General features: G+C 42.7%; 1 protein-coding gene across 5 annotated transcripts in view; it reads left to right on the top strand.

Moving 5' to 3' along the window:
- l1cama (L1 cell adhesion molecule, paralog a) overlaps positions 1 to 27,151 on the top strand; it is a 103,110-nt gene that overhangs the window by 32,612 nt on the left and 43,347 nt on the right. For 4 of the 5 annotated variants that reach the window (XM_046366121.1, XM_046366119.1, XM_046366123.1 and 1 more), the window contains exons 2-3: positions 12,701 to 13,091; positions 14,545 to 14,559. In XM_046366121.1, coding sequence (XP_046222077.1) covers positions 12,956 to 13,091; positions 14,545 to 14,559 — 151 coding nt within the window. In that variant the 5' untranslated portion in view covers positions 12,701 to 12,955. The remainder of the gene's footprint in view (positions 1 to 12,700; positions 13,092 to 14,544; positions 14,560 to 27,151) is intronic. The other variant, XM_046366122.1, reaches the window with a different exon arrangement.

Below are 27,151 nucleotides of genomic sequence, written 5' to 3'. Positions count from 1 at the left end.
GGAGGAAGAGAGGGGGAGGAAGAGAGGGGGAGGAAGAGAGGGGGAGGTATGGAGAGGCAGAAAGAGAGTAGATGAGATGAGATGAGATAGAGAGAGAGAGAGAGAGAGAAGGTCACTGGTAATGGGTTTTCTGCTTAATTTCATAATGTCATGATTGCGCCTATTTACCCAGGCTAATGTTGACAAAGGCCAGGCATTAGGATGAGGCCTGTTTTGTTCAGTGTGCCACCCACCTCGGTCCTGGCCTATCTGTAGGTCTCATTACGGCTTGTTATTGGCTCCTGGATGGGATAGATGTTTTGTATGCCACCACCTCTCTGTACTGTACCTCCTGGCCTATAACTGTACATATTAATGGCCTGTCTCCACCGCTCGTTATTGGTTTCCGTGTGGCCTCCACAGTACATAATGCATCTCTACACCTTATTATGGGCCATACTATCTCTGTTGTATGGTGCTTTACATATTCCCCATTTAATACTGTGTATGTCCTGTACTAGTCTACTTGGCTCGTTGTATTTATCCCATTCGTTGTGCAGGTCATGTAGATTAGTTTCCCGGTACGATCATGTGAGCAGCCATTAAGTCTGGATGTGCTTGCTGGATTCATGTTTTGCAGAGTGTGTGCGTGCACCTGCGTGTGTGTGTGCGCGTGTGTGTGTGTGCGCGCGTGTGTGTGTGTGCGCATGTGTGTGTTGTGCCTCATCTCCATGGCAGCTAGGGTGTGTCAGTCTGCAATTAGGGAGCGTGTCCTAAGGCAGCGTGTACATCCCAAATGGCATCCTATTTCCTACACAGGGGTGCTACCCTTAACCTGGGCCCGTAGGGCGCTAGTCAAAAAAAAGTGCACTATTTAGGGGATATGGTGCCATTTGCGACGCAGGCAGACTGTCTCTCTGATGATGACACTAACGAGACCCACCGGCTGGAAATGGCTGGTTTGTTCCATGCCTTGACAGCTTTTCATTTTGCCTCCACATCCCATGCATTTTAATCACAGTATTTCCATGCATGTTTATTAAGCTCTTCCCCAGTTTTTATAAGCACAACAATTTGTCTGTCCACCCCCCCCCCCCCCCACACACACACACACAGTCCTTCTTAGTGACTGAATCTGTTTCCGGATCTACGTTATAGCAACCTCGGCGTTCACTGACGATCTTATTCTAACCGCCTCATCCTTCCGACTACCGCCAAAATGTCATCTTTTGGCCTGTCGCATGATCAACTCTCCCTCTAGAGCCCAGACCGGTCATCTTACTAATACCTTCCAGTCCATTTGAGCCAAAGTGCACGACTAACAGGGCTACCAGAGATCGAAGGATGCCGGTGTCCATCTATAGGACTCTCCAGTATCTGACCAGAGGATCGTCTGACCTGGTGACTGGCTGACTGACACGTTGATGGCTGATCTGCTGATACGCACCAGGCCGACACAGAGACACGTCTCGGGATTAAGTCACGAGACACACTGTAACACATACATCGAGTGTACAAAACATCCACGACACCGGCTGGCCAGGTGGATACAGGTGAAAGCTATGATCCCTTATTGATGTCACTTGTTAAATCCACTTCAGACGGTGTAGATGAACGGGGGGGGGGGGGGGTAGTTGAAAGATGGATTTTGGAGCCTTGATACAATTGGGACATGGATTGTGTATGTGTGCCATTCAGAGGGGGAATGGGCAAGACAAAATATTTTAAGTGCCTTTGAACCTGGTATGGTAGCAGGTGCCAGGCTCACCTGTTTGAGTGTCAACAACTGCAATGCTGCTGGGATTTTCACGCTCCACAGTTTTCTGTGTGTATCAAGAATGGTCCACCATCTAGCAGACAACTTGACACAACTGTGGGAAGTCAACATGGGCCAGCATCCCTGTGGAACTCTTTCGACACCTTGTAGAGTCCATGCCGCAACGATTTAATAAAATAAAATATATTTCACCTTTATTTAACCAGGTAGGCTAGTTGAGAACAAAGGGGGAGTGTGACTCAATATTAGGAAGGTGTTCTTAATGTTTTGTCCACTCCGTGTACACTGATGAAGAGAGACACACGAAGACATGAAGACACAGAGAGACATGATACACTTGCTAATACATAAATATGCATGGAGGGAACATGACAGACACTCAACCCAGGTCTTTTATGCAATCTGATGACTTTTGAAACATGATTTTATTTAGGAATTTTCTTTATTTTATTTCAAAATTTCTTGGTTGTTTGATTCATTGACTCGTTTCTTTCTATTTTCTTTCTTTCTTCCCTTGTTCCTTTCCTTTCTTCTTCTCTCCCATCAGGCCGTGCTCAACATGTATCCCCTCTCCTCGTCCACCCCGTCCACATGTACAGCCCCACTCTCCTCTACCCTTCTCCTTTCCTCTCTCCTCCACCCTCCTTTCATCCTCCTCTCCTCTCCTCCTTTCCGAAGCCCACTGTTCCCTTAATGAGTCCACTCCTTCACTTGAATTATTCATCCCTTCTTTTATTCTCTCCATTCCGCTGCTCTCCTTCTATTGTCTTGAGGGGGGGAAAACATCACTAAGTAAACAAACCAGCCAGCAGTAGCTCTCCCTGTTCTGCAGTAGAGACAGACACTATATAGACTATAGGACGGAGGGTGAGAGTGTGTGTGTGTGTGTGTGTGTGTGTGTGTGTGTGTGTGTGTGTGTGTGTGTGTGTGTGTGTGTGTGTGTGTGTGTGTGTGTGTGTGTGTGTGTGTGTGTGTGTGTGTGTGTGTGTGTGTGTGTGTGTGTGTGTGTGTGTGTGTGTGTGTAAGAGACTTTGTCTGCTTGCATTTACATGTGACTATGAGTGATAACTGCTAACCGGGAGGGAGCACGTTCGTTGTCCGTACGTGTGTATGAATAACTGAATTTCTATGTGTAGTCAGGAGGGGGGGGGGATGCTGTTGCTATGTGGAGACAGACCACGTTGTCATGACAACATGGAAGGAGTGGGTGGAGTGGGCTGAAGTGGGTCCCACCTGACAACCTTTATTTTCTCCAGCTTTTTTGTCACTCCTGTATTAGCCCTTAACCCTGACAGGCCAGAGGGGGTGGAGGTGGGGGGGGGGGGGGGGGGTGCGGGTACAGGCTTTTAGAGGGGAGAGAGGGATTTGGAAAATGAGAGAGGGGGGAGGGAGATAGTTCGAGGAGAGAGAGTGTGTATATAATCACACTGTATGACATCCAACAGCAGGAACTGGAATGCCAACTGAATGTGTGTTGAGCTTCTAACCGTGTTATTTATCTACACAAACTGTTGGTCACTTCTCTATGTGTCGTTTAGAGTGTGTTCTTTTTTTCTTGTAACCTTTCATTTACATGTAACTGTCACCCCTGCAGTTTCTTCAGCCATGTGTTAGATATTGCCTTTTAAATGCAGAGGAAAGCACAGGCATATTAAAGAGATTTTGGAGTCGGTCCTTCATGTCGTAAAGAAACCCCCTTTCCAATAAAGTTGGATGATATTGAAGGAATCCATTTTGTCCGAGGCAATTTGGTCAGAGGAGTTTATTGGAGAGATGGAGAGATGGAAGGGTCAGAGCAGAGTGTTGAATGAGATGGATGGAGGGGTGAGAATTGTATTGTGAAAAGCAAACGGGGGGGGTGAAAATAGAAAGCTTGGTAGAGCATGGCGCTTGTAACGCCAGGGTAGTGGGTTCGATCCCCGGGACCACCCATACGTAGAATGTATGCACACATGACTGTAAGTCGCTTTGGATAAAAGCGTCTGCTAAATGGCATATATTATTATTATTATATTAAGCCTGGTGTCGTGTATCTGGAGGGTTGATAGTGGTAGAAGAGGAAGAGGAGAGGAAGGTTGATAAAAAGGTGACAAGGAAATCGGCACTCCTCTCTCTTTGACGGGCTCTACTATAGTGCTCGACCCGAAGAACAGATCGGGTCTGTCCCAAATGGCACCCTATTCCCGAGCACATAGGGCACTACTTTTGACCGGAGCCATATGGGCCCTGGCCAAAAGTAGTGCACTGTTAAAGGGTATCGGGTGCTATTTGGGTCCACAATCCTCATACAAAAACCTTGGAGTAGATCTGATCCATTTAATGTTATCTTTCTTTAGTGCCACACACACACACACACCACAGGAGGTTGGTGGCACCTTAATTGGGGAGGACAGGCTCATGGTAAAGGCTGGAGTGGAATACGGGGAATAGAATCAAATACATCGGACGCATGGTTTCCGTGGTTTCCATGTGTTTTGATGCCATTCCATTCGCTCCATTCCGGCCATTATTATGAGCCGTCCTCCCCTCAGCAGCCTCCTGTGACACACACACAGTAAGACATGACAGAGGAGTAGTAACCATCATTTCAGCCATGCCACAGAAGGAGTAGAAACGGGTAGAGAGGTGATACAAGTATTATTTCACCAGGCGGAGAGCTCTGAGAGTAGCCTCACTGCAACAGCCTCATGTATTAAACATGACCCTGCCAGAGAGGGGGAGAGAGGGGGTGAGAGGGGGAGAGAGGGGGGAGAGGGGGAGAGAGGGGGAGAGAAACAGATAGGAGAGTGGCAAGTACAGTACAGGCGATCGGTCTAGCACTAAACCAAATATATGGTGAATATGAACTATTTATGTGGATGAATTTGGGTCAAATGTACCCCTGCCAGACAGACTGGGAGAGAGCAGGAGGCAGGTACAGTGCAGGTCCGGGTCTGGGGACCAAACCAAATACACGGAGAACCGAACGCCGCTGGTGAGTATGAATTATGAATTTGGGTGAATTTGGCGCAAATTGACGCGACAGGAAGGAGAAGGTGATAAATAATTTACTCTACAGGGGGTCCCTGAATTACTGTTGCCCCCATCCCATGTGGTCCCGTGTCCCCCCCCCCCTCCTCTCCTCCTTCTCTCCTCTCTTCCTCTACCCAATCCACAACATTTTCCGTGTCCGTAACCATCCTCTCCTATTTTGTCCTGTCGGTTGACCCCCCTAATCGCTCTGTCTCTCTCTCTCTCTCTTTGCTCTCACTGCCTGGTGAGTGAAACCTGTTCGCTGTCTGTCTTTCTGTCCATTGTCTAATCCTCTCACTCCATTTCTCTCTGATTCTAAATCCCTTCTTCACACTTTGTACCTTCTCTCTGTCTCTTTCGCTCTCTTGATTTTTCCAGACAGACAGACCCTGAGGCAAGGAGGGGTAAAGGGGGGCAGGTATTCATTTATTTCATCCCCTCTTTCGTTCCCCCTCCTCCCTTCCTCCCCCCTACACATCTTCACACAGCTTGAGGTGTTAAATATTTAAAGAGAAGCCATGACAGGACACAGGACCTGCGAACACACACACATATACACACACACACACATATACACACACACACATATATACACACACACACACACACACACAGACACACACACATATATACACACACACACACACACACACACACACACACACATATATACACACACACACACAGACACACACACATATATACACACACACACACACAGACACAGACACACACACACACAGACATACACACACACACACACACACACACACACACACACACACACACACACACACACACACACACACACACACACACACACACACACACACACACACACACACACACACACACACACACACACACAGACACAGACACAGACACAGACACAGACACAGACACACACACAGACACACACACATATATACACACACAGACACAGACACACACACAGACACACACACACACACACACACACACACACACACACACACACACACACACACACACACACACACACACACACACACACACACACACACACACACACACACACACACACACACACACACACCCCAAATGTGTAGACACAGGAGCACACACATCACATACACAAAAGTGGAATACTATAACAAAGTACAGTCAGGTACGGTAATCAGCTGTATTAAGGGCGTTCACATTTTTTAGGGAATAACTTTTGCATGAATAGATGAGGGGGTGAGCTGTTGTATTGTAGACTGTGTTATTGCTGTAATACACAGAATGGACTCAAATGGCTCCTGTGTTCCCCTCCCGCCCTGCAGGTTGAAGTTTATTGTCATGAATCTTGCCCTGGAGGCAGAACTGAGCAATTTCAACTAGACGGGCCAGCTGCTATATCGTAAAAATTCATGAAAACAAAAGTGTCCTTTTTGGTCTTAATTTTACGGTTATGGTCAGGCATGAGGGTTAGTAGTTTGGTTAAGGTTAGGGTTAGGTTTAAAATCTGACTTTGTGGCTGTGCCAGCTAGTGGCCACTCTGCAGAGCTGCCTCCAGGGCAAGATTCATGGCAATAAATGCCAATCTGCCCCACTCTCCCTCTTTTCTCCCTCCTCTATCCATCCCGTCTTTGATAAGAGGGCGGTTGAACGTGCTTCAGTCCTGTCAATACTGCTTCAATACCCAGAGAGCCCATTGACAGGCTGGCAGGGCCAACAGGCTTCCACTGATTGTAGCTGCCAGCTACTTACTAATGTTAATCACAGGCTTTTACAGCAGAGAGGCGCCATTTCAGATATAATGTATGACAGAGTGAACACACAGACAAGAGCTTGATGCAGTCGGAGCCCGGGCTACAATTAAACAGGCGTACAATATATTATTATTGTATTGTATCAAATAGCACGTATAGGCCAATACATTGCCACTTGTTTTGGCATGCATTATGTGTTGCTTTTTTTTGTGTGGAGGGCAGGCGATAAATGCCTTAGATATTTTGCAGATAGCAACTATTTTGAACAAGGATTCCAATGACTGTGATGTGGTTGTCTTTGCCTACCTTAGTTGAATGACTGTGATGTGGTTGTCTTTGCCTACCTTAGTTGAATGACTGTGATGTGGTTGTCTTTGCCTACCTTAGTTGAATGACTGTGATGTGGTTGTCTTTGCCTACCTTAGTTGAATGACTGTGATGTGGTTGTCTTTGCCTACCTTAGTTGAAGGACTGTGATGTGGTTGTCTTTGCCTACCTTAGTTGAATGACTGTGATGTGGTTGTCTTTGCCTACCTTAGATGAATGACTGTGATGTGGTTGTCTTTGCCTACCTTAGTTGAATGACTGTGATGTGGTTGTCTTTGCCTACCTTAGATGAATGACTGTGATGTGGTTGTCTTTGCCTACCTTAGATGAATGACTGTGATGTGGTTGTCTTTGCCTACCTTAGTTGAATGACTGTGATGTGGTTGTCTTTGCCTACCTTAGTTGAATGACTGATGTGGTTGTCTTTGCCTACCTTAGTTGAATGACTGTGATGTTGTTGTCTTTGCCTACCTTAGTTGAAGGACTGTGATGTGGTTGTCTTTGCCTACCTTAGTTGAATGACTGTGATGTGGTTGTCTTTGCCTACCTTAGTTGAATGACTGTGATGTGGTTGTCTTTGCCTACCTTAGATGAATGACTGTGATGTGGTTGTCTTTGCCTACCTTAGATGAATGACTGTGATGTGGTTGTCTTTGCCTACCTTAGATGAATGACTGTGATGTGGTTGTCTTTGCCTACCTTAGGTGAATGACTGTGATGTGGTTGTCTTTGCCTACCTTAGATGAATGACTGTGATGTGGTTGTCTTTGCCTACCTTAGATGAATGACTGTGATGTGGTTGTCTTTGCCTACCTTAGATGAATGACTGTGATGTGGTTGTCTTTGCCTACCTTAGATGAATGACTGTGATGTGGTTGTCTTTGCCTACCTTAGATGAATGACTGTGATGTGGTTGTCTTTGCCTACCTTAGTTGAATGACTGTGATGTGGTTGTCTTTGCCTACCTTAGTTGAATGACTGTGATGTGGTTGTCTTTGCCTACCTTAGTTGAATTTGCTGGCTGTAAGTCACTCTTTAGCGTCTGCTAAATGACCTGAATGTAGATATCACATAGCCTTTACATTCTCTCTTGCTCTGGCATTTATATTTTGTGTTGTCGTCCCCTCCCATCTAGCAAAATGCCTCAATGCGCCACGTCAATTATGTATCAGGCTAGCAAGTCACACTAAATTGATTTATGTTGATCTGGATTGTTGCCTCATTATTTGATTCACAGCTAGCTGGTGGCCAGTTTGCCTCTAGAAGACTGTTGCTGCGCCACTCCCTCACAGTACATCTTCATCGTCTGGTTTGTCTGTCCATCTCTCCGTCTGTCCGTCCGCCCGTCCGCCTCTCTCTCTCTCTCTCTCTCTCTCTCTCTCTCTCTCTCTCTCTCTCTCTCTCTCTCTCTCTTTCTCTTTCTCTTTCTCTTTCTCTCTCTCTGTCTCTCTTTCTCTCTCTTTCTTTCTCTCTCTCTGTCTCTCTTTCTCTGTCTTTCTCTCTCTCTGTCTCTCTTTCTGTCTTTCTCTTTCTCTGTCTCTCTCTTTCTCTGTGTTTCCCCCTCTCTCTCTTTCTCTCTGTCTTTCTGTCTCTCTCTCTCTCTGTCTCTCTCTCTCTGTCTCTCACTCTCTCTCTCTGTCTCTCTCTTTCTCTGTCTTTCTCTTTCTCTGTCTCTCTCTTTCTCTGTGTCTCTCTTCCTCTCTCTCTCTTTCTCTCTGTCTGTCTCTTTCTCTCTGTCTCTCTGTCTCTCTGTCTCTCTCTCTCTCTCTCTCTCTCTCTCTCTGTCCCTCTTCTGAAAGACTATCACAGCATGACGTCTCCTTTCAGAGATTGAATGACAGTTGGATCGATGATGACACCATTGGACGTGTCTGTAGACTCCTATGGCGTTAATAGTTCTTCATACAGCCCTTACATGGACCGCGAGCCGACTGTGGTTGCTCTATTGCCTATTGTGGTCCTGTGTGGCTCAGTCGGTACAACATGGTGCTTGCCCCGCCAGGGTTGTGGGATCGATTCCCGGCACCACCCATGCGTAAAATGTATGCACGCGTGACTGCAAGTCATTTTGGATAAAAGCATCGGCTGAATGGCACAATGAGAATAATATTGTCCCCGCTGACCATCAAGCCTTATATCATGACACCTCCCTTCAACTATAGATTAAATGAAGTTGGATGACACCCGACCCGATAACAGAATTCCAAACAGCCCTTACACGGCTAAGGTTACCCAGACCTCCCAGCTGTCGTCTCTATTGTGCCTGCTGACCTCTGCCCTGAGCCAACGAGGCAGGTAACAGGGCTGAGATTGGATCAGCTGCAGCTGCAGAAAGTCAGACTGAGAGACACTGGGATTGACAGAGGTGGTGAAATCAGCCGTCTGTCTGTTGACTCAGAATCAATCACCCCTGTGATAAGGGAAGTGACCGTACAGCCTAGACTGTGTGTGTGTGTGTGTGTGTGTGTGTGTGTGTGTGTGTGTGTGTGTGTGTGTGTGTGTGTGTGTGTGTGTGTGTGTGTGTGTGTGTGTGTGTGTGTGTGTGTGTGTGTGTGTGTGTGTGTGTGTGTGTGTGTGTGTGTGTGTGTGTGTGTGTGTGTGTGTGTGTGTGTGTGCTAGTAAGAGAGAGACAAAGAGAAGGAGAGTGCTTCTGTGTGGAATCGCAGGGTGTTTGGGTGGAGTTCCCAGTGTTCAGTCTCATTACTTGGGAAGATGACACGCCTCCCTTATTTCTCTCCTGTCCTCCCCTCTGCCCCCCTCCAATTGCCCACCTAACCCATTATAGTGTTCCCCTTTACTGCCTTTATGTACTCACTACTGTTAGGGCCCTGCCTTCTGACTGGGACCCACTGGAGCATGCCTCTTTATCTGTGTTTTCAGCCCTGTGTGTGTGTGTGTCTTTCTCGGTTTAGAGATGTGTGTGTGTGTTAGGGTTTACTTAGCAATGAAGTGCCCTGGCTCAGCCGCGTGCAGTTCGTCAGTGGCATTCATCGTTGGGCGCTCCACTCAGCACCCTCTCAGCGTCACCTTATCACGTTAACTGTGTGTCTCTGAGGCTGTGTGCCTGTACTAATACCCACAGCAGTTCCAGCTCTGCTCTGTTCCATTCATCCTGTGCTAATGGAATTTGTTAAAGGCCAGCCCAGACTAGCCCGTCTGGTAATTGGGCCCCCGAACCCCCCAATGAGAGGCACTCTGATCAGCCAGTACTAATATCACACAGCCTGACAGAGGAGAGGTGTGTGTGTGTGTCTGTGTGCATGACAGCAGAGAGAGTTCACACATTGATTGGGAGACCTGGTGTGTGATTTTGTGGAGGGAGGGGGGAGGTTACCGTCACAGCTGTCACCTTCCATCACACCCCCTTCCTTCACCCCCTCTTTTACCACCCTATAATCTTCCCCTTCTCCTCTCCCTCATGAACAGGGTTGCCCTGTCTCCTCTCCTCTTTCTCCTCTCTTCCTCTCTCTTCCTCTCCCCCTTCTCTTTACCACTCTATAACCTGCCCTCTCTCCTCTCTCTCATTCTCTACTCTCTTCTCCTCCTCTCTTCCTTCGATTCCTCTCTCTCTAGCCTCTCTTCCTCCCCCTCTCTGTACCACCCTCCAAACTCCCCACTCCTCTCTCTCTCGAGCCTCTCTTCCTCCCCCTCTCTCTGTACCACCCTCCAACCTCCCCACTCAAGGTCACCCATCTATCTAGTTTGGCGTTGCCAGTTAACAGTGGTGTGTAGAGCCAATACTCTCACACACACACACACACACACACACACACACACACACACACACACACACACACACACACACACACACACACACACACACACACACACACACACACACACACACACACACACACACACACACACACACACACACACACACACACACACACACACACACACACTGCACCCCTCCCCACCACACACACCTTCCATCACTCCCTCCCCAAACAGACCCCTCCATTCCTCCCATCTCCCCCTCCGGTTGTCCCTCCTCTCCTCCACCCACTCTGTCATTCCCTAGCCGTTGTAGGACTGATAGGTGAAGTGACTCTCTAATGGACCATTTACCCCTGGCTCATTGGGTGTGTTTTAAACTGGCTCATTGAGTGTGTTTCACTTCCATTGGTTGTTCTCTTATTTTAAACATAGTCTTTCTCAGTTGATTTAGATGTGTTCTCTCAGAGTTTGGAGCTGGAATCGCTAAAATGCTTTTCACTCCTCCTACCACCTTTTCCAGATATTGTTGAGTCCATTCTTTCTCGGTTATTTTCTTAGTGCTTGGAATCCCCGGAAATGTTTTACCTAGTCTTTTTCGTTTTGTTGCCAGATATTGTTGAATGGTGTCCGTTGAGAATGGTGCTTATTGTAACGACTGGAACGGAATCAAACACATGGTTTCTGTGTGTTGGATTGGTACCGTTCCAATAACACCATTGCGGCTGTTACAATGAGCCCGTCGTCTGCGTCAGTGTGACTGACTGACCAGCAGCCATTGCCGGAGAAGATAAAAGAGAAAACTAATCACTATTCCTTCGCATCCCTTGTTTCTCTTCCTTCCCCCACCATCTTCCCCCTCTCCTCTCTCCTCTCCCTCGTGCAGGGTTGCCCTCTCTCTTTCTCTCTTCCCCCCTGTCTCCTCTCTTCCTTCACTTCCTCTCGCCCCCTCTCTCTGTACCACCCTCCAACCCCCCTCACATCTCCCCAAGGTCGCCCATCACTCTAGTTTGGCTTTGCCAGTTAACAGTGGGGTGTAGGTGCCAAAACTCACACACAACACACATACACACACACTGTTGTGTGTAGAGCCAAAACTCATCTTCAATATTGGCAGCTGCTCTTATCACCATTGATTTTGCCTGGCTCGGTAACAAGGCCAATGTCTCCCTCTAATTCTCTAGCTTTTGCTTCCTGTCTCTCCGTGCCTTTCCGTTGTCGTGATGTACTGTTGTACTGTAGCAAATAACAATCCAACCATCTATTGTACTTCCAATTGAGCCTGGTTCAACAATCAGTCAGTGGACTGTGGTGCCAGTGGAAAGTAGGCCACGCTTAGTGGCTCCGTGTGGGCCTACTGGGCTGCCGAGGGTACAGATGGAGAGACTGTGTGGCCTCCTTGCCTCCACAACATGACTGATGATCGCATCTTTAGCAGCTACTTATCACCATCACAATCAGGGAGGGCAGTCTCGAGTCTTTCAATAGAGCTCAACCACTCAATCTAAATCGTTGTCAATTAGCCATGTCGTTCTGTTCTGTTTTCTGTTTTCTTGTGTACCGCACGCTTGCGGCCACACAGCTACAGACGTGGCCTAGACACTTGAGGTCTTCACATTTTTGAAGGAGATCTCCCGGACGTTGTCTACTTGCAGATGCCTTTTCGGGTCGCTAACCGTCTTCTGTCTATTGTCCGATGCGACGCTTCATCTATCTACCTCTGTTGTCTCTGCTCCATATGGTCTCTTGGACTGTCTGTTAGTTCGCCCTCGTAGTTCGACTCCATCTGTTTCTCTGGCTGACCACTGTCCCTTATGGAAGAACCAATGGAATTACCCAAATTTGCTTGCTTTTTAAATTTTTTACTGCTAGTTCTCTTTATAGAAATGAATATGTTTAGTCTCGCTCATCTATTTATTGATTGTGTGTGTGCGTGCGTGCGTGCGTGTGTGCGTGTGTCTGTGCGTGTGTGTGTATGTGTGTGTGTGTGTGTGTGTGCGTGCGTGCGTGTGTTAGCTCTCTGCCTGGCTCTCTCTAGTCTTTGACCACATGGTGCAGGGTAATTTGTCTCTCATTCTGACACATGCCCCTCCCTCTGCTCTCCTCTCCTCTCCTCCCTCCCTCCCTGCTCCCCCCTTCTTCTTTTATCTTTCAGACGAAGACAGCAGGAGGGCGTGGACCTGAGCGAGAGAGAGAGAGAGAGAGAGTAAGAGAGGGAGAAAAGAGAGAGAGGCTGAAAGCAAAAGGAAACCAGGTAGAAGAAAAGGAAGAGTGGGTGTGACAACAGAGAGAGAGAGAGAGATAGAGAGAGGCTGATACACACGCTCGCTCGGCAGGAGTGTGTCCAGATTGCCCTCTGTGTGCGTTTTGTGTGTGTTGAGCAGGTGGGACTTTGATGGGACAGTGAGCAATGCCTCGCACGCAGCGACAGCAGGTTGGCAGTAGGGGGCGACGCACCCCTCTCCCCCTCCTCCTCCCTCTCTTCTCCCTCCTCCTATCCCACACTCCTCAGCTCAGCCAAGCAGCTATACACATACCTCCTAACTGTGAGTACACCGCCTTAACACGTCAATGTACTTGTACAGTCGCTGCTCATAACAATGTCAAATAATGACTGAGATGTCGTCACACTCATCAGTATTGCAGGTAGAAATGTAGTGTACAGAGCAGCACAGACTGGATTCTAAGTTCTTTCCATGGCATTTCTATCTGCATCTTTAACAATGAGGTTATGAGGTTTTGGGCGTTCAGTCTGTGGTTATAATGTATGCATACTTTGTCTATTTACTTTGGAATTGATTACCTCAACTCATTTATTAGTCATTCTATTCATCTGGTTTCCTTAGTGCAAATCAAATGATGGATTGGAGGGCCAGCAGGGAATTGAGTTATACAACAGAAAAAGCAGGCGCAAATGCACACACACAAACACAAACAAGCAAACACAGAAGGCAGGCGATGGGTCAGAGTTGTCTCCTCTCCTCCCCTCCCACTCAACGCAATATCCGAGCATTAAAAAACAGCTGAGTTTGTGGGACTGCAGGGAAATTGATTCAGAGTGTCCTACAGCGTTGCTTTAATAGCAGACTTTGAGGAAGAATTGTGGATGCATCCTAAATGGCACCGTATTCCCTTTATGGCGCACTTCTTTTGACTAGAACCCTATGGGCCCCGGTCCAAACGAGTGCACTATATAGTGCCATTTGAGACAGAGGGAGTTAGACAAAGAATTGTGTTTGTTGCTGCGGCTGCTAATGTGGTTCTGTTATTCATCTAAGTCATGGATCAATGACTCGATCAGACCTTCACCCACTCTAACACACGTATCACTCCTATACACGCACGCACGCATGCACACACGTGCGCACACACACACAGTTTGACAGTGATGAAAAGCATAAAGCTCCCCCAGAGAATTAAGGTGTCAGTAAGAGAGAAGGTTTACAAGGAGGAGGAAGAGGAAGAGGAGTGTAGGATGGAGAGGGGGAGGAGGAAAGGCTGGTTGAATAGTAACAGCGGAATGAAGTGGAAAAGGAGGGGGAGGAAGAGGAGGAGGAAGAGGGGGGGGGTCAGATTGCGGGGATTGTAAAGGTCAAGGTGTCTCCTGTTGAATTTAATGAGCCTCTCTAATGTCAGTGAGAGTCACTGATACGGTCACCACAATCAATACACCATCCACATCTGAGTTCATCGGCCAAACAACAACAAAAACATTCACCGAACATTTCACTCGACTAGCTTTGCGCTCGCCTAGCTTTATAGCCCATGGGTGGTAACTGTTGTTTAATCATCAATTATCCCATTTTGAAATGGGGAATTTGCCGAGGAAGTGAGGGCACGTGCTGATGTGCACTGTGCGGTAGCTAAGTCCAGGCACTCTGTCTGTCTGTCTTTTCTCTCTCTCTGTCATTTCCTGCCAGACTGTGTTGTCTATCTAACAGACTTTCTCCTTTTCTCTCTCCCTCGCTCTGTTGCTGCTCTGCCGCTCTGGACTAACAGACCAAATAAATGAATGTAAGTGTTTCACTTCCTTCTGCTTGATGTGTGGTATTTCTGTTTGTAGACGTGCAGCAAGAGCCCTACAGTAAACACTTTCACCATGAGAAAGATGATCACGACTCCTGCAAACACAGCGCACAATAGAAACCCTCGGCGTCGCACTGCACCTTTAATGAATCTAGCGTTACTGTGGCTTCTTCACTTCAGTGAGTCTACATGTGCCGTAGTCTTGTTTGCTCCCTCCCGGAGGAGGGTGATACCTACGGGAATTAAGAGGAGATGGAAAAGAGGCACGCCTGTCTCTAAAATGGGTCTGTTGTCAGATCAAAGAAAGGGGGGCTTAAAAGAGAGGAGGGAAAAAGAAACAAGTGTGTAAGGGAGAGGGAAACGATAGACAAGTGGAACCACTAAAACAAGTGGAACCACCAAAACAAGTGTAAACAAGTGGAACCACTAAAACAAGTGTAAACAAGTGTAACCACTAAAACAAGTGGAACTAAGTGTAACCACTAAAACAAGTGTAACCACTAAAACAAGTGTAAACAAGTGTAACCACTAAAACAAGTGTAAACAAGTGTAACCACTAAAACAAGTGTAACCACTAAAACAAGTGTAAACAAGTGTAACCACTAAAACAAGTGGAACTAAGTGTAACCACTAAAACAAGTGGAACTAAGTGTAACCACTAAAACAAGTGGAACCACTAAAACAAGTGGAACTAAGTGTAACCACTAAAACAAGTGGAACTAAGTGTAACCACTAAAACAAGTGGAACTAAGTGTAACCACTAAAACAAGTGGAACCACCAAAACAAGTGTAAACAAGTGTAACCACTAAAACAAGTGGAACTAAGTGTAACCACTAAAACAAGTGGAACTAAGTGTAACCACTAAAACAAGTGGAACTAAGTGTAATCACTAAAACAAGTGGAACTAAGTGGAACCACTAAAACAAGTGGAACCAAGTGGAACCACTAAAACAAGTGGAACCAAGTGGAACCACTAAAACCAGTGGAACCACTAAAACAAGTGGAACCAAGTGGAACCACTAAAACCAGTGGAACCAAGTGGAACCACTAAAACAAGTGTAACCAAGTGTAACCACTAAAACAAGTGTAACCACTAAAACAAGTGGAACCAAGTGGAACCACTAAAACAAGTGTAACCAAGTGTAACCACTAAAACAAGTGTAAACAAGTGTAACCACTAAAACAAGTGGAACTAAGTGTAACCACTAAAACAAGTGGAACCACTAAAACAAGTGGAACTAAGTGTAACCACTAAAACAAGTGGAACTAAGTGTAACCACTAAAACAAGTGGAACTAAGTGTAACCACTAAAACAAGTGGAACTAAGTGTAACCACTAAAACAATTGGAAATAAGTGTAACCACTAAAACAAGTGGAACCACCAAAACAAGTGTAAACAAGTGTAACCACCCAAACAAGTGGAACTAAGTGGAACCACTAAAACAAGTGGAACTAAGTGTAACCACTAAAACAAGTGGAACTAAGTGTAACCACTAAAACAAGTGGAACTAAGTGTAATCACTAAAACAAGTGGAACTAAGTGTAACCACTAAAACAAGTGGAACTAAGTGTAATCACTAAAACAAGTGGAACTAAGTGTAATCACTAAAACAAGTGTAACCAAGTGTAAACACTAAAACAAGTGGAACCACTAAAACAAGTGCAACCACTAAAACAAGTGCAACCACTAAAACAAGTGTAACCACTAAAACAAGTGGAACCACTAAAACAAGTGGAACCACTAAAACAAGTGCAACCACTAAAACAAGTGCAACCACTAAAACAAGTGTAACCACTAAAACAAGTGGAACTAAGTGTAACCACTAAAACAAGTGTAACCACTAAAACAAGTGGAACTAAGTGTAACCACTAAAACAAGTGGAACTAAGTGTAATCACTAAAACAAGTGGAACTAAGTGGAACCACTAAAACAAGTGGAACCAAGTGGAACCACTAAAACAAGTGGAACCAAGTGGAACCACTAAAACCAGTGGAACCACTAAAACAAGTGGAACCAAGTGTAACCACTAAAACAAGTGGAACCACTAAAACAAGTGGAACCAAGTGGAACCACTAAATCAAGTGTAACCAAGTGTAACCACTAAAACAAGTGTAACCACTAAAACAAGTGGAACCAAGTGGAACCACTAAAACAAGTGTAACCACTAAAACAAGTGAAACCACTAAAAAAATGTAACCACTAAAACAAGTGGAACCACTAAAACAAGTGGGACCACTAAAACAAGTGGAACCACTAAAACAAGTGCAACCACTAAAACAAGTGCAACCACTAAAACAAGTGTAAACACTAAAACAAGTGTAAACACTAAAACAAGTGGAACCACTAAAACAAGTGGAACCACTAAAACAAGTGGAACCACTAAAACAAGTGCAACCAAGTGTAACCACTAAAACAAGTGGAACCACTAAAACAAGTGCAACCACTAAAACAAGTGTAAACACTAAAACAAGTGTAAACACTAAAACAAGTGTAAACACTAAAACAAGTGTAAACACTAAAACAAGTGTAAACACTAAAACAAGTGTAAACACTAAAACAAGTGTAAACACTAAAACAAGTGCAACCACTAAAACAAGTGGAACCACTAAAACAAGTGTAAACACTAAAACAAGTGTAAACACTAAAACAAGTGCAACCACTAAAACAAGTGGAACCACTAAAACAAGTGTAAACACTAAAACAAGTGGAACCACTAAAACAAGTGCAACCACTAAAACAAGTGGAACCACTAAAACAAGTGGAACCACTAAAACAAGTGCAACCACTAAAACAAGTGGAACCACTAAAACAAGTGGAACCACTAAAACAAGTGGAACCACTAAAACAAGTGCAACCACTAAAACAAGTGTAACCACTAAAACAAGTGGAACTAAGTGTAACCACTAAAACAAGTGTAACCACTAAAACAAGTGTAACCACTAAAACAAGTGGAACCACTAAAATAAGTGCAACCACTAAAACAAGTGCAACCACTAAAAAATGTGTAACCACTAAAACAAGTGGAACCACTAAAACAAGTGGAACCACTAAAACAAGTGGAACCACTAAAACAAGTGGAACCACTAAAACAAGTGCAACCACTAAAACAAGTGCAACCACTAAAACAAGTGTAACCACTAAAACAAGTGGAACTAAGTGTAACCACTAAAACAAGTGTAACCACTAAAACAAGTGGAACTAAGTGTAACCACTAAAACAAGTGGAACTAAGTGTAATCACTAAAACAAGTGGAACTAAGTGGAACCACTAAAACAAGTGGAACCACTAAAACAAGTGGAACCAAGTGGAACCACTAAAACCAGTGGAACCACTAAAACAAGTGGAACCAAGTGGAACCACTAAAACAAGTGGAACCACTAAAACAAGTGGAACCAAGTGGAACCACTAAATCAAGTGTAACCAAGTGTAACCACTAAAACAAGTGTAACCACTAAAACAAGTGGAACCAAGTGGAACCACTAAAACAAGTGTAACCACTAAAACAAGTGAAACCACTAAAAAATGTAACCACTAAAACAAGTGGAACCACTAAAACAAGTGGGACCACTAAAACAAGTGGAACCACTAAAACAAGTGCAACCACTAAAACAAGTGTAAACACTAAAACAAGTGGAAACACTAAAACAAGTGGAACCACTAAAACAAGTGGAACCACTAAAACAAGTGGAACCACTAAAACAAGTGCAACCACTAAAACAAGTGTAAACACTAAAACAAGTGTAAACACTAAAACAAGTGTAACCAAGTGTAACCACTAAAACAAGTGGAACCACTAAAACAAGTGCAACCACTAAAACAAGTGTAAACACTAAAACAAGTGTAAACACTAAAACAAGTGTAAACACTAAAACAAGTGCAACCACTAAAACAAGTGGAACCACTAAAACAAGTGGAAACACTAAAACAAGTGGAACCACTAAAACAAGTGCAACCACTAAAACAAGTGGAACCACTAAAACAAGTGCAACCACTAAAACAAGTGGAACCACTAAAACAAGTGGAACCACTAAAACAAGTGCAACCACTAAAACAAGTGTAACCACTAAAACAAGTGGAACTAAGTGTAACCACTAAAACAAGTGTAACCACTAAAACAAGTGTAAACAAGTGTAACCACTAAAACAAGTGTAACCACTAAAACAAGTGTAAACAAGTGTAACCACTAAAACAAGTGGAACCACCAAAACAAGTGTAAACAAGTGTAACCACTAAAACAAGTGGAACTAAGTGTAACCACTAAAACAAGTGGAACTAAGTGTAACCACTAAAACAAGTGGAACTAAGTGTAATCACTAAAACAAGTGGAACTAAGTGGAACCACTAAAACAAGTGGAACCAAGTGGAACCACTAAAACAAGTGGAACCAAGTGGAACCACTAAAACCAGTGGAACCACTAAAACAAGTGGAACCAAGTGGAACCACTAAAACCAGTGGAACCACTAAAACAAGTGGGACCACTAAAACAAGTGGAACCACTAAAACAAGTGCAACCACTAAAACAAGTGTAAACACTAAAACAAGTGGAAACACTAAAACAAGTGGAACCACTAAAACAAGTGGAACCACTAAAACAAGTGCAACCACTAAAACAAGTGCAACCACTAAAACAAGTGTAAACACTAAAACAAGTGTAAACACTAAAACAAGTGTAACCAAGTGTAACCACTAAAACAAGTGGAACCACTAAAACAAGTGCAACCACTAAAACAAGTGTAAACACTAAAACAAGTGTAAACACTAAAACAAGTGTAAACACTAAAACAAGTGCAACCACTAAAACAAGTGGAACCACTAAAACAAGTGGAAACACTAAAACAAGTGGAACCACTAAAACAAGTGCAACCACTAAAACAAGTGGAACCACTAAAACAAGTGCAACCACTAAAACAAGTGGAACCACTAAAACAAGTGGAACCACTAAAACAAGTGCAACCACTAAAACAAGTGTAACCACTAAAACAAGTGGAACTAAGTGTAACCACTAAAACAAGTGTAACCACTAAAACAAGTGTAAACAAGTGTAACCACTAAAACAAGTGGAACCACCAAAACAAGTGTAAACAAGTGTAACCACTAAAACAAGTGGAACTAAGTGTAACCACTAAAACAAGTGGAACTAAGTGTAACCACTAAAACAAGTGGAACTAAGTGTAATCACTAAAACAAGTGGAACTAAGTGGAACCACTAAAACAAGTGGAACCAAGTGGAACCACTAAAACAAGTGGAACCAAGTGGAACCACTAAAACCAGTGGAACCACTAAAACAAGTGGAACCAAGTGTAACCACTAAAACAAGTGGAACCAAGTGGAACCACTAAAACAAGTGTAACCAAGTGTAACCACTAAAACAAGTGCAACCACTAAAACAAGTGGAACCAAGTGGAACCACTAAAACAAGTGTAACCACTAAAACAAGTGAAACCACTAAAAAATGTAACCACTAAAACAAGTGTAACCAAGTGTAACCACTAAAACAAGTGGAACCACCAAAACAAGTGTAAACAAGTGTAACCACTAAAACAAGTGGAACTAAGTGTAACCACTAAAACAAGTGGAACTAAGTGTAACCACTAAAACAAGTGGAACTAAGTGTAATCACTAAAACAAGTGGAACTAAGTGGAACCACTAAAACAAGTGGAACCAAGTGGAACCACTAAAACAAGTGGAACCAAGTGGAACCACTAAAACCAGTGGAACCACTAAAACAAGTGGAACCAAGTGGAACCACTAAAACCAGTGGAACCACTAAAACAAGTGGGACCACTAAAACAAGTGGAACCACTAAAACAAGTGCAACCACTAAAACAAGTGTAAACACTAAAACAAGTGGAAACACTAAAACAAGTGGAACCACTAAAACAAGTGGAACCACTAAAACAAGTGGAACCACTAAAACAAGTAAAACAAGTGCAACCACTAAAACAAGTGTAAACACTAAAACAAGTGTAAACACTAAAACAAGTGTAACCAAGTGTAACCACTAAAACAAGTGGAACCACTAAAACAAGTGCAACCACTAAAACAAGTGTAAACACTAAAACAAGTGTAAACACTAAAACAAGTGTAAACACTAAAACAAGTGCAACCACTAAAACAAGTGGAACCACTAAAACAAGTGGAAACACTAAAACAAGTGGAACCACTAAAACAAGTGCAACCACTAAAACAAGTGTAACCACTAAAACAAGTGCAACCACTAAAACAAGTGTAACCACTAAAACAAGTGGAACCACTAAAACAAGTGCAACCACTAAAACAAGTGTAACCACTAAAACAAGTGGAACTAAGTGTAACCACTAAAACAAGTGTAACCACTAAAACAAGTGTAACCACTAAAACAAGTGTAAACAAGTGTAACCACTAAAACAAGTGGAACCACCAAAACAAGTGTAAACAAGTGTAACCACTAAAACAAGTGGAACTAAGTGTAACCACTAAAACAAGTGGAACTAAGTGTAACCACTAAAACAAGTGGAACTAAGTGTAATCACTAAAACAAGTGGAACTAAGTGGAACCACTAAAACAAGTGGAACCAAGTGGAACCACTAAAACAAGTGGAACCAAGTGGAACCACTAAAACCAGTGGAACCACTAAAACAAGTGGAACCAAGTGTAACCACTAAAACAAGTGGAACCAAGTGGAACCACTAAAACAAGTGTAACCAAGTGTAACCACTAAAACAAGTGCAACCACTAAAACAAGTGGAACCAAGTGGAACCACTAAAACAAGTGTAACCACTAAAACAAGTGAAACCACTAAAAAATGTAACCACTAAAACAAGTGTAACCAAGTGTAAACACTAAAACAAGTGGAACCACTAAAAAAAGTGTAACCACTAAAACAAGTGGAACCACTAAAACAAGTGCAACCACTAAAACAAGTGCAACCACTAAAACAAGTGGAACCACTAAAACAAGTGGAACCACTAAAACAAGTGGAACCACTAAAACAAGTGGAACCACTAAAAAAATGTAACCACTAAAACAAGTGTAACCAAGTGTAAACACTAAAACAAGTGGAACCACTAAAAAAAGTGTAACCACTAAAACAAGTGGAACCACTAAAACAAGTGCAACCACTAAAACAAGTGGAACCACTAAAACAAGTGTAACCACTAAAACAAGTGGAACCACTAAAACAAGTGGAACCACTAAAACAAGTGGAACCACTAAAACAAGTGCAACCACTAAAACAAGTGTAAACACTAAAACAAGTGTAAACACGAAAACAAGTGTAACCAAGTGTAACCACTAAAACAAGTGGAACCACTAAAACAAGTGCAACCACTAAAACAAGTGTAAACACTAAAACAAGTGTAAACACTAAAACAAGTGTAACCAAGTGTAAACACTAAAACAAGTGCAACCACTAAAACAAGTGGAACCACTAAAACAAGTGGAACCACTAAAACAAGTGGAACCACTAAAACAAGTGCAACCACTAAAACAAGTGGAACCACTAAAACAAGTGGAACCACTAAAACAAGTGGAACCACTAAAACAAGTGGAACCACTAAAACAAGTGTAAACACTAAAACAAGTGGAACCACTAAAACAAGTGCAACCACTAAAACAAGTGTAAACACTAAAACAAGTGGAACCACTAAAACAAGTGCAACCACTAAAACAAGTGCAACCACTAAAACAAGTGGAACCAAGTGGAACCACTAAAACAAGTGCAACCACTAAAACAAGTGTAAACACTAAAACAAGTGTAACCACTAAAACAAGTGGAACCACTAAAACAAGTGTAAACACTAAAACAAGTGTAACCAAGTGTAACCACTAAAACAAGTGGAACCACTAAAACAAGTGCAACCACTAAAACAAGTGTAAACACTAAAACAAGTGTAAACACTAAAACAAGTGTAACCAAGTGTAAACACTAAAACAAGTGCAACCACTAAAACAAGTGGAACCACTAAAACAAGTGTAAACACTAAAACAAGTGGAACCACTAAAACAAGTGCAACCACTAAAACAAGTGGAACCACTAAAACAAGTGCAACCACTAAAACAAGTGGAACCACTAAAACAAGTGGAACCACTAAAACAAGTGTAACCAAGTGTAAACACTAAAACAAGTGGAACCACTAAAACAAGTGCAACCACTAAAACAAGTGTAAACACTAAAACAAGTGGAACCACTAAAACAAGTGGAACCACTAAAACAAGTGCAACCACTAAAACAAGTGGAACCAAGTGGAACCACTAAAACAAGTGCAACCACTAAAACAAGTGTAAACACTAAAACAAGTGTAACCAAGTGTAACCACTAAAACAAGTGGAACCACTAAAACAAGTGCAACCACTAAAACAAGTGGAACCACTAAAACAAGTGCAACCACTAAAACAAGTGGAACCAAGTGGAACCACTAAAACAAGTGCAACCACTAAAACAAGTGTAAACACTAAAACAAGTGTAACCACTAAAACAAGTGGAACCACTAAAACAAGTGTAAACACTAAAACAAGTGTAACCAAGTGTAACCACTAAAACAAGTGGAACCACTAAAACAAGTGCAACCACTAAAACAAGTGGAACCACTAAAACAAGTGCAACCACTAAAACAAGTGTAAACACTAAAACAAGTGGAACCACTAAAACAAGTGGAACCACTAAAACAAGTGCAACCACTAAAACAAGTGGAACCAAGTGGAACCACTAAAACAAGTGCAACCACTAAAACAAGTGTAAACACTAAAACAAGTGTAACCACTAAAACAAGTGGAACCACTAAAACAAGTGTAAACACTAAAACAAGTGTAACCAAGTGTAACCACTAAAACAAGTGGAACCACTAAAACAAGTGGAACCACTAAAACAAGTGGAACCACTAAAACAAGTGCAACCACTAAAACAAGTGGAACCAAGTGGAACCACTAAAACAAGTGCAACCACTAAAACAAGTGTAAACACTAAAACAAGTGTAACCACTAAAACAAGTGGAACCACTAAAACAAGTGTAAACACTAAAACAAGTGTAACCAAGTGTAACCACTAAAACAAGTGGAACCACTAAAACAAGTGCAACCACTAAAACAAGTGGAACCACTAAAACAAGTGCAACCACTAAAACAAGTGGAACCACTAAAACAAGTGCAACCACTAAAACAAGTGGAACCACTAAAACAAGTGCAACCACTAAAACAAGTGGAACCACTAAAACAAGTGGAACCACTAAAACAAGTGGAACCACTAAAACAAGTGGAACCACTAAAACAAATGTAAACACTAAAACAAGTGGAACCACTAAAACAAGTGCAACCACTAAAACAAGTGTAAACACTAAAACAAGTGGAACCACTAAAACAAGTGGAACCACTAAAACAAGTGCAACCACTAAAACAAGTGGAACCAAGTGTAACCACTAAAACAAGTGGAACCACTAAAACAAGTGGAACCACTAAAACAAATGTAAACACTAAAAAAAGTGTAACCACTAAAACAAGTGAAACCACTAAAAAAATGTAACCACTAAAACAAGTGTAACCAAGTGTAAACACTAAAACAAGTGGAACCACTAAAAAAAGTGGAACCACTAAAACAAGTGGAACCACTAAAACAAGTGCAACCACTAAAACAAGTGCAACCACTAAAACAAGTGGAACCACTAAAACAAGTGGAACCACTAAAACAAGTGGAACCACTAAAACAAGTGGAACCACTAAAACAAGTGGAACCACTAAAACAAGTGGAACCACTAAAAAAATGTAACCACTAAAACAAGTGTAACCAAGTGTAAACACTAAAACAAGTGGAACCACTAAAAAAAGTGTAACCACTAAAACAAGTGGAACCACTAAAACAAGTGCAACCACTAAAACAAGTGGAACCACTAAAACAAGTGTAACCACTAAAACAAGTGCAACCACTAAAACAAGTGTAAACACTAAAACAAGTGTAAACACTAAAACAAGTGTAACCAAGTGTAACCACTAAAACAAGTGGAACCACTAAAACAAGTGCAACCACTAAAACAAGTGTAAACACTAAAACAAGTGTAAACACTAAAACAAGTGTAACCAAGTGTAACCACTAAAACAAGTGGAACCACTAAAACAAGTGCAACCACTAAAACAAGTGTAAACACTAAAACAAGTGTAAACACTAAAACAAGTGTAACCAAGTGTAAACACTAAAACAAGTGCAACCACTAAAACAAGTGGAACCACTAAAACAAGTGTAAACACTAAAACAAGTGGAACCACTAAAACAAGTGCAACCACTAAAACAAGTGGAACCACTAAAACAAGTGTAAACACTAAAACAAGTGGAACCACTAAAACAAGTGCAACCACTAAAACAAGTGCAACCACTAAAACAAGTGGAACCACTAAAACAAGTGGAACCACTAAAACAAGTGCAACCACTAAAACAAGTGGAACCAAGTGGAACCACTAAAACAAGTGCAACCACTAAAACAAGTGTAACCACTAAAACAAGTGTAACCACTAAAACAAGTGGAACCACTAAAACAAGTGTAAACACTAAAACAAGTGTAAACACTAAAACAAGTGTAACCAAGTGTAACCACTAAAACAAGTGGAACCACTAAAACAAGTGCAACCACTAAAACAAGTGTAAACACTAAAACAAGTGTAACCAAGTGTAAACACTAAAACAAGTGCAACCACTAAAACAAGTGGAACCACTAAAACAAGTGTAAACACTAAAACAAGTGGAACCACTAAAACAAGTGCAACCACTAAAACAAGTGGAACCACTAAAACAAGTGCAACCACTAAAACAAGTGGAACCACTAAAACAAGTGTAACCAAGTGTAAACACTAAAACAAGTGGAACCACTAAAACAAGTGCAACCACTAAAACAAGTGTAAACACTAAAACAAGTGGAACCACTAAAACAAGTGGAACCACTAAAACAAGTGCAACCACTAAAACAAGTGGAACCAAGTGGAACCACTAAAACAAGTGCAACCACTAAAACAAGTGTAAACACTAAAACAAGTGTAACCACTAAAACAAGTGGAACCACTAAAACAAGTGTAAACACTAAAACAAGTGTAACCAAGTGTAACCACTAAAACAAGTGGAACCACTAAAACAAGTGCAACCACTAAAACAAGTGGAACCACTAAAACAAGTGTAACCACTAAAACAAGTGGAACCACTAAAACAAGTGCAACCACTAAAACAAGTGCAACCACTAAAACAAGTGCAACCACTAAAACAAGTGTAAACACTAAAACAAGTGTAAACACTAAAACAAGTGTAACCAAGTGTAAACACTAAAACAAGTGGAACCACTAAAACAAGTGTAAACACTAAAACAAGTGGAACCACTAAAACAAGTGCAACCACTAAAACAAGTGGAACCACTAAAACAAGTGCAACCGCTAAAACAAGTGGAACCACTAAAACAAGTGTAAACACTAAAACAAGTGTAACCAAGTGTAACCACTAAAACAAGTGGAACCACTAAAACAAGTGCAACCACTAAAACAAGTGGAACCACTAAAACAAGTGTAACCACTAAAACAAGTGGAACCACTAAAACAAGTGGAACCACTAAAACAAATGTAAACACTAAAACAAGTGGAACCACTAAAACAAGTGCAACCACTAAAACAAGTGTAAACACTAAAACAAGTGCAACCACTAAAACAAGTGTAAACACTAAAACAAGTGGATCCACTAAAACAAGTGCAACCACTAAAACAAGTGCAACCACTAAAACAAGTGGAACCAAGTGTAACCACTAAAACAAGTGCAACCACTAAAACAAGTGTAAACACTAAAACAAGTGCAACCACTAAAACAAGTGTAAACACTAAAACAAGTGGATCCACTAAAACAAGTGCAACCACTAAAACAAGTGCAACCACTAAAACAAGTGGAACCAAGTGTAACCACTAAAACAAGTGCAACCACTAAAACAAGTGTAAACACTAAAACAAGTGTAACCACTAAAACAAGTGGAACCACTAAAACAAGTGCAACCACTAAAACAAGTGGAACCACTAAAACAAGTGCAACCACTAAAACAAGTGGAACCAAGTGGAACCACTAAAACAAGTGGAACCACTAAAACAAGTGTACCCTAACTGTGCTTCTTCCAATAATGGAGCACTGCAGCGCCTGCAGCAGCTTCCACACAAATCTGATCAGCTGAGAAACAGCCTTATTACCTCTGTCACTAGGGAATCTATCATTTAAGTCTCTCTCTCTCATCCCTCTCTCTGTCTCCCTCCCTGTCCTTGACCTTTTATCATTTGCTCCCACCATCTCTACCCGTTTCTCCCTCTGTCTCTTGTTCCGTCTCTCCTCTCTAACGTTCCCTCCTTTCATCCCCCAATTTCTTGCTCCCTCCATTCCCTGCCCTCCTTTGTCCACTTACCTACCTACGTTCCATAATGTAAATATATCTGTGAAACTAGACCTGCCTCTTTCATTCAGAGTCAAATCAGAACCCAACCAACAAGTACCATTGACCTCTATTCCAATACAATACAGTAGGACTCAGCGGGTCGAGAAATTGGAACAAATATATCACAGATGTCCAGGCCACACACCAAAAAACTGAACAC

The sequence above is a fragment of the Oncorhynchus gorbuscha genome, linkage group LG10, assembly GCF_021184085.1.
Source record: "Oncorhynchus gorbuscha isolate QuinsamMale2020 ecotype Even-year linkage group LG10, OgorEven_v1.0, whole genome shotgun sequence".
Taxonomy (NCBI): domain Eukaryota; kingdom Metazoa; phylum Chordata; class Actinopteri; order Salmoniformes; family Salmonidae; genus Oncorhynchus; species Oncorhynchus gorbuscha.
The sequence above is the reverse complement of the archived record's forward strand: the minus strand, read 5'-3'. Positions and strand labels throughout refer to the sequence as shown.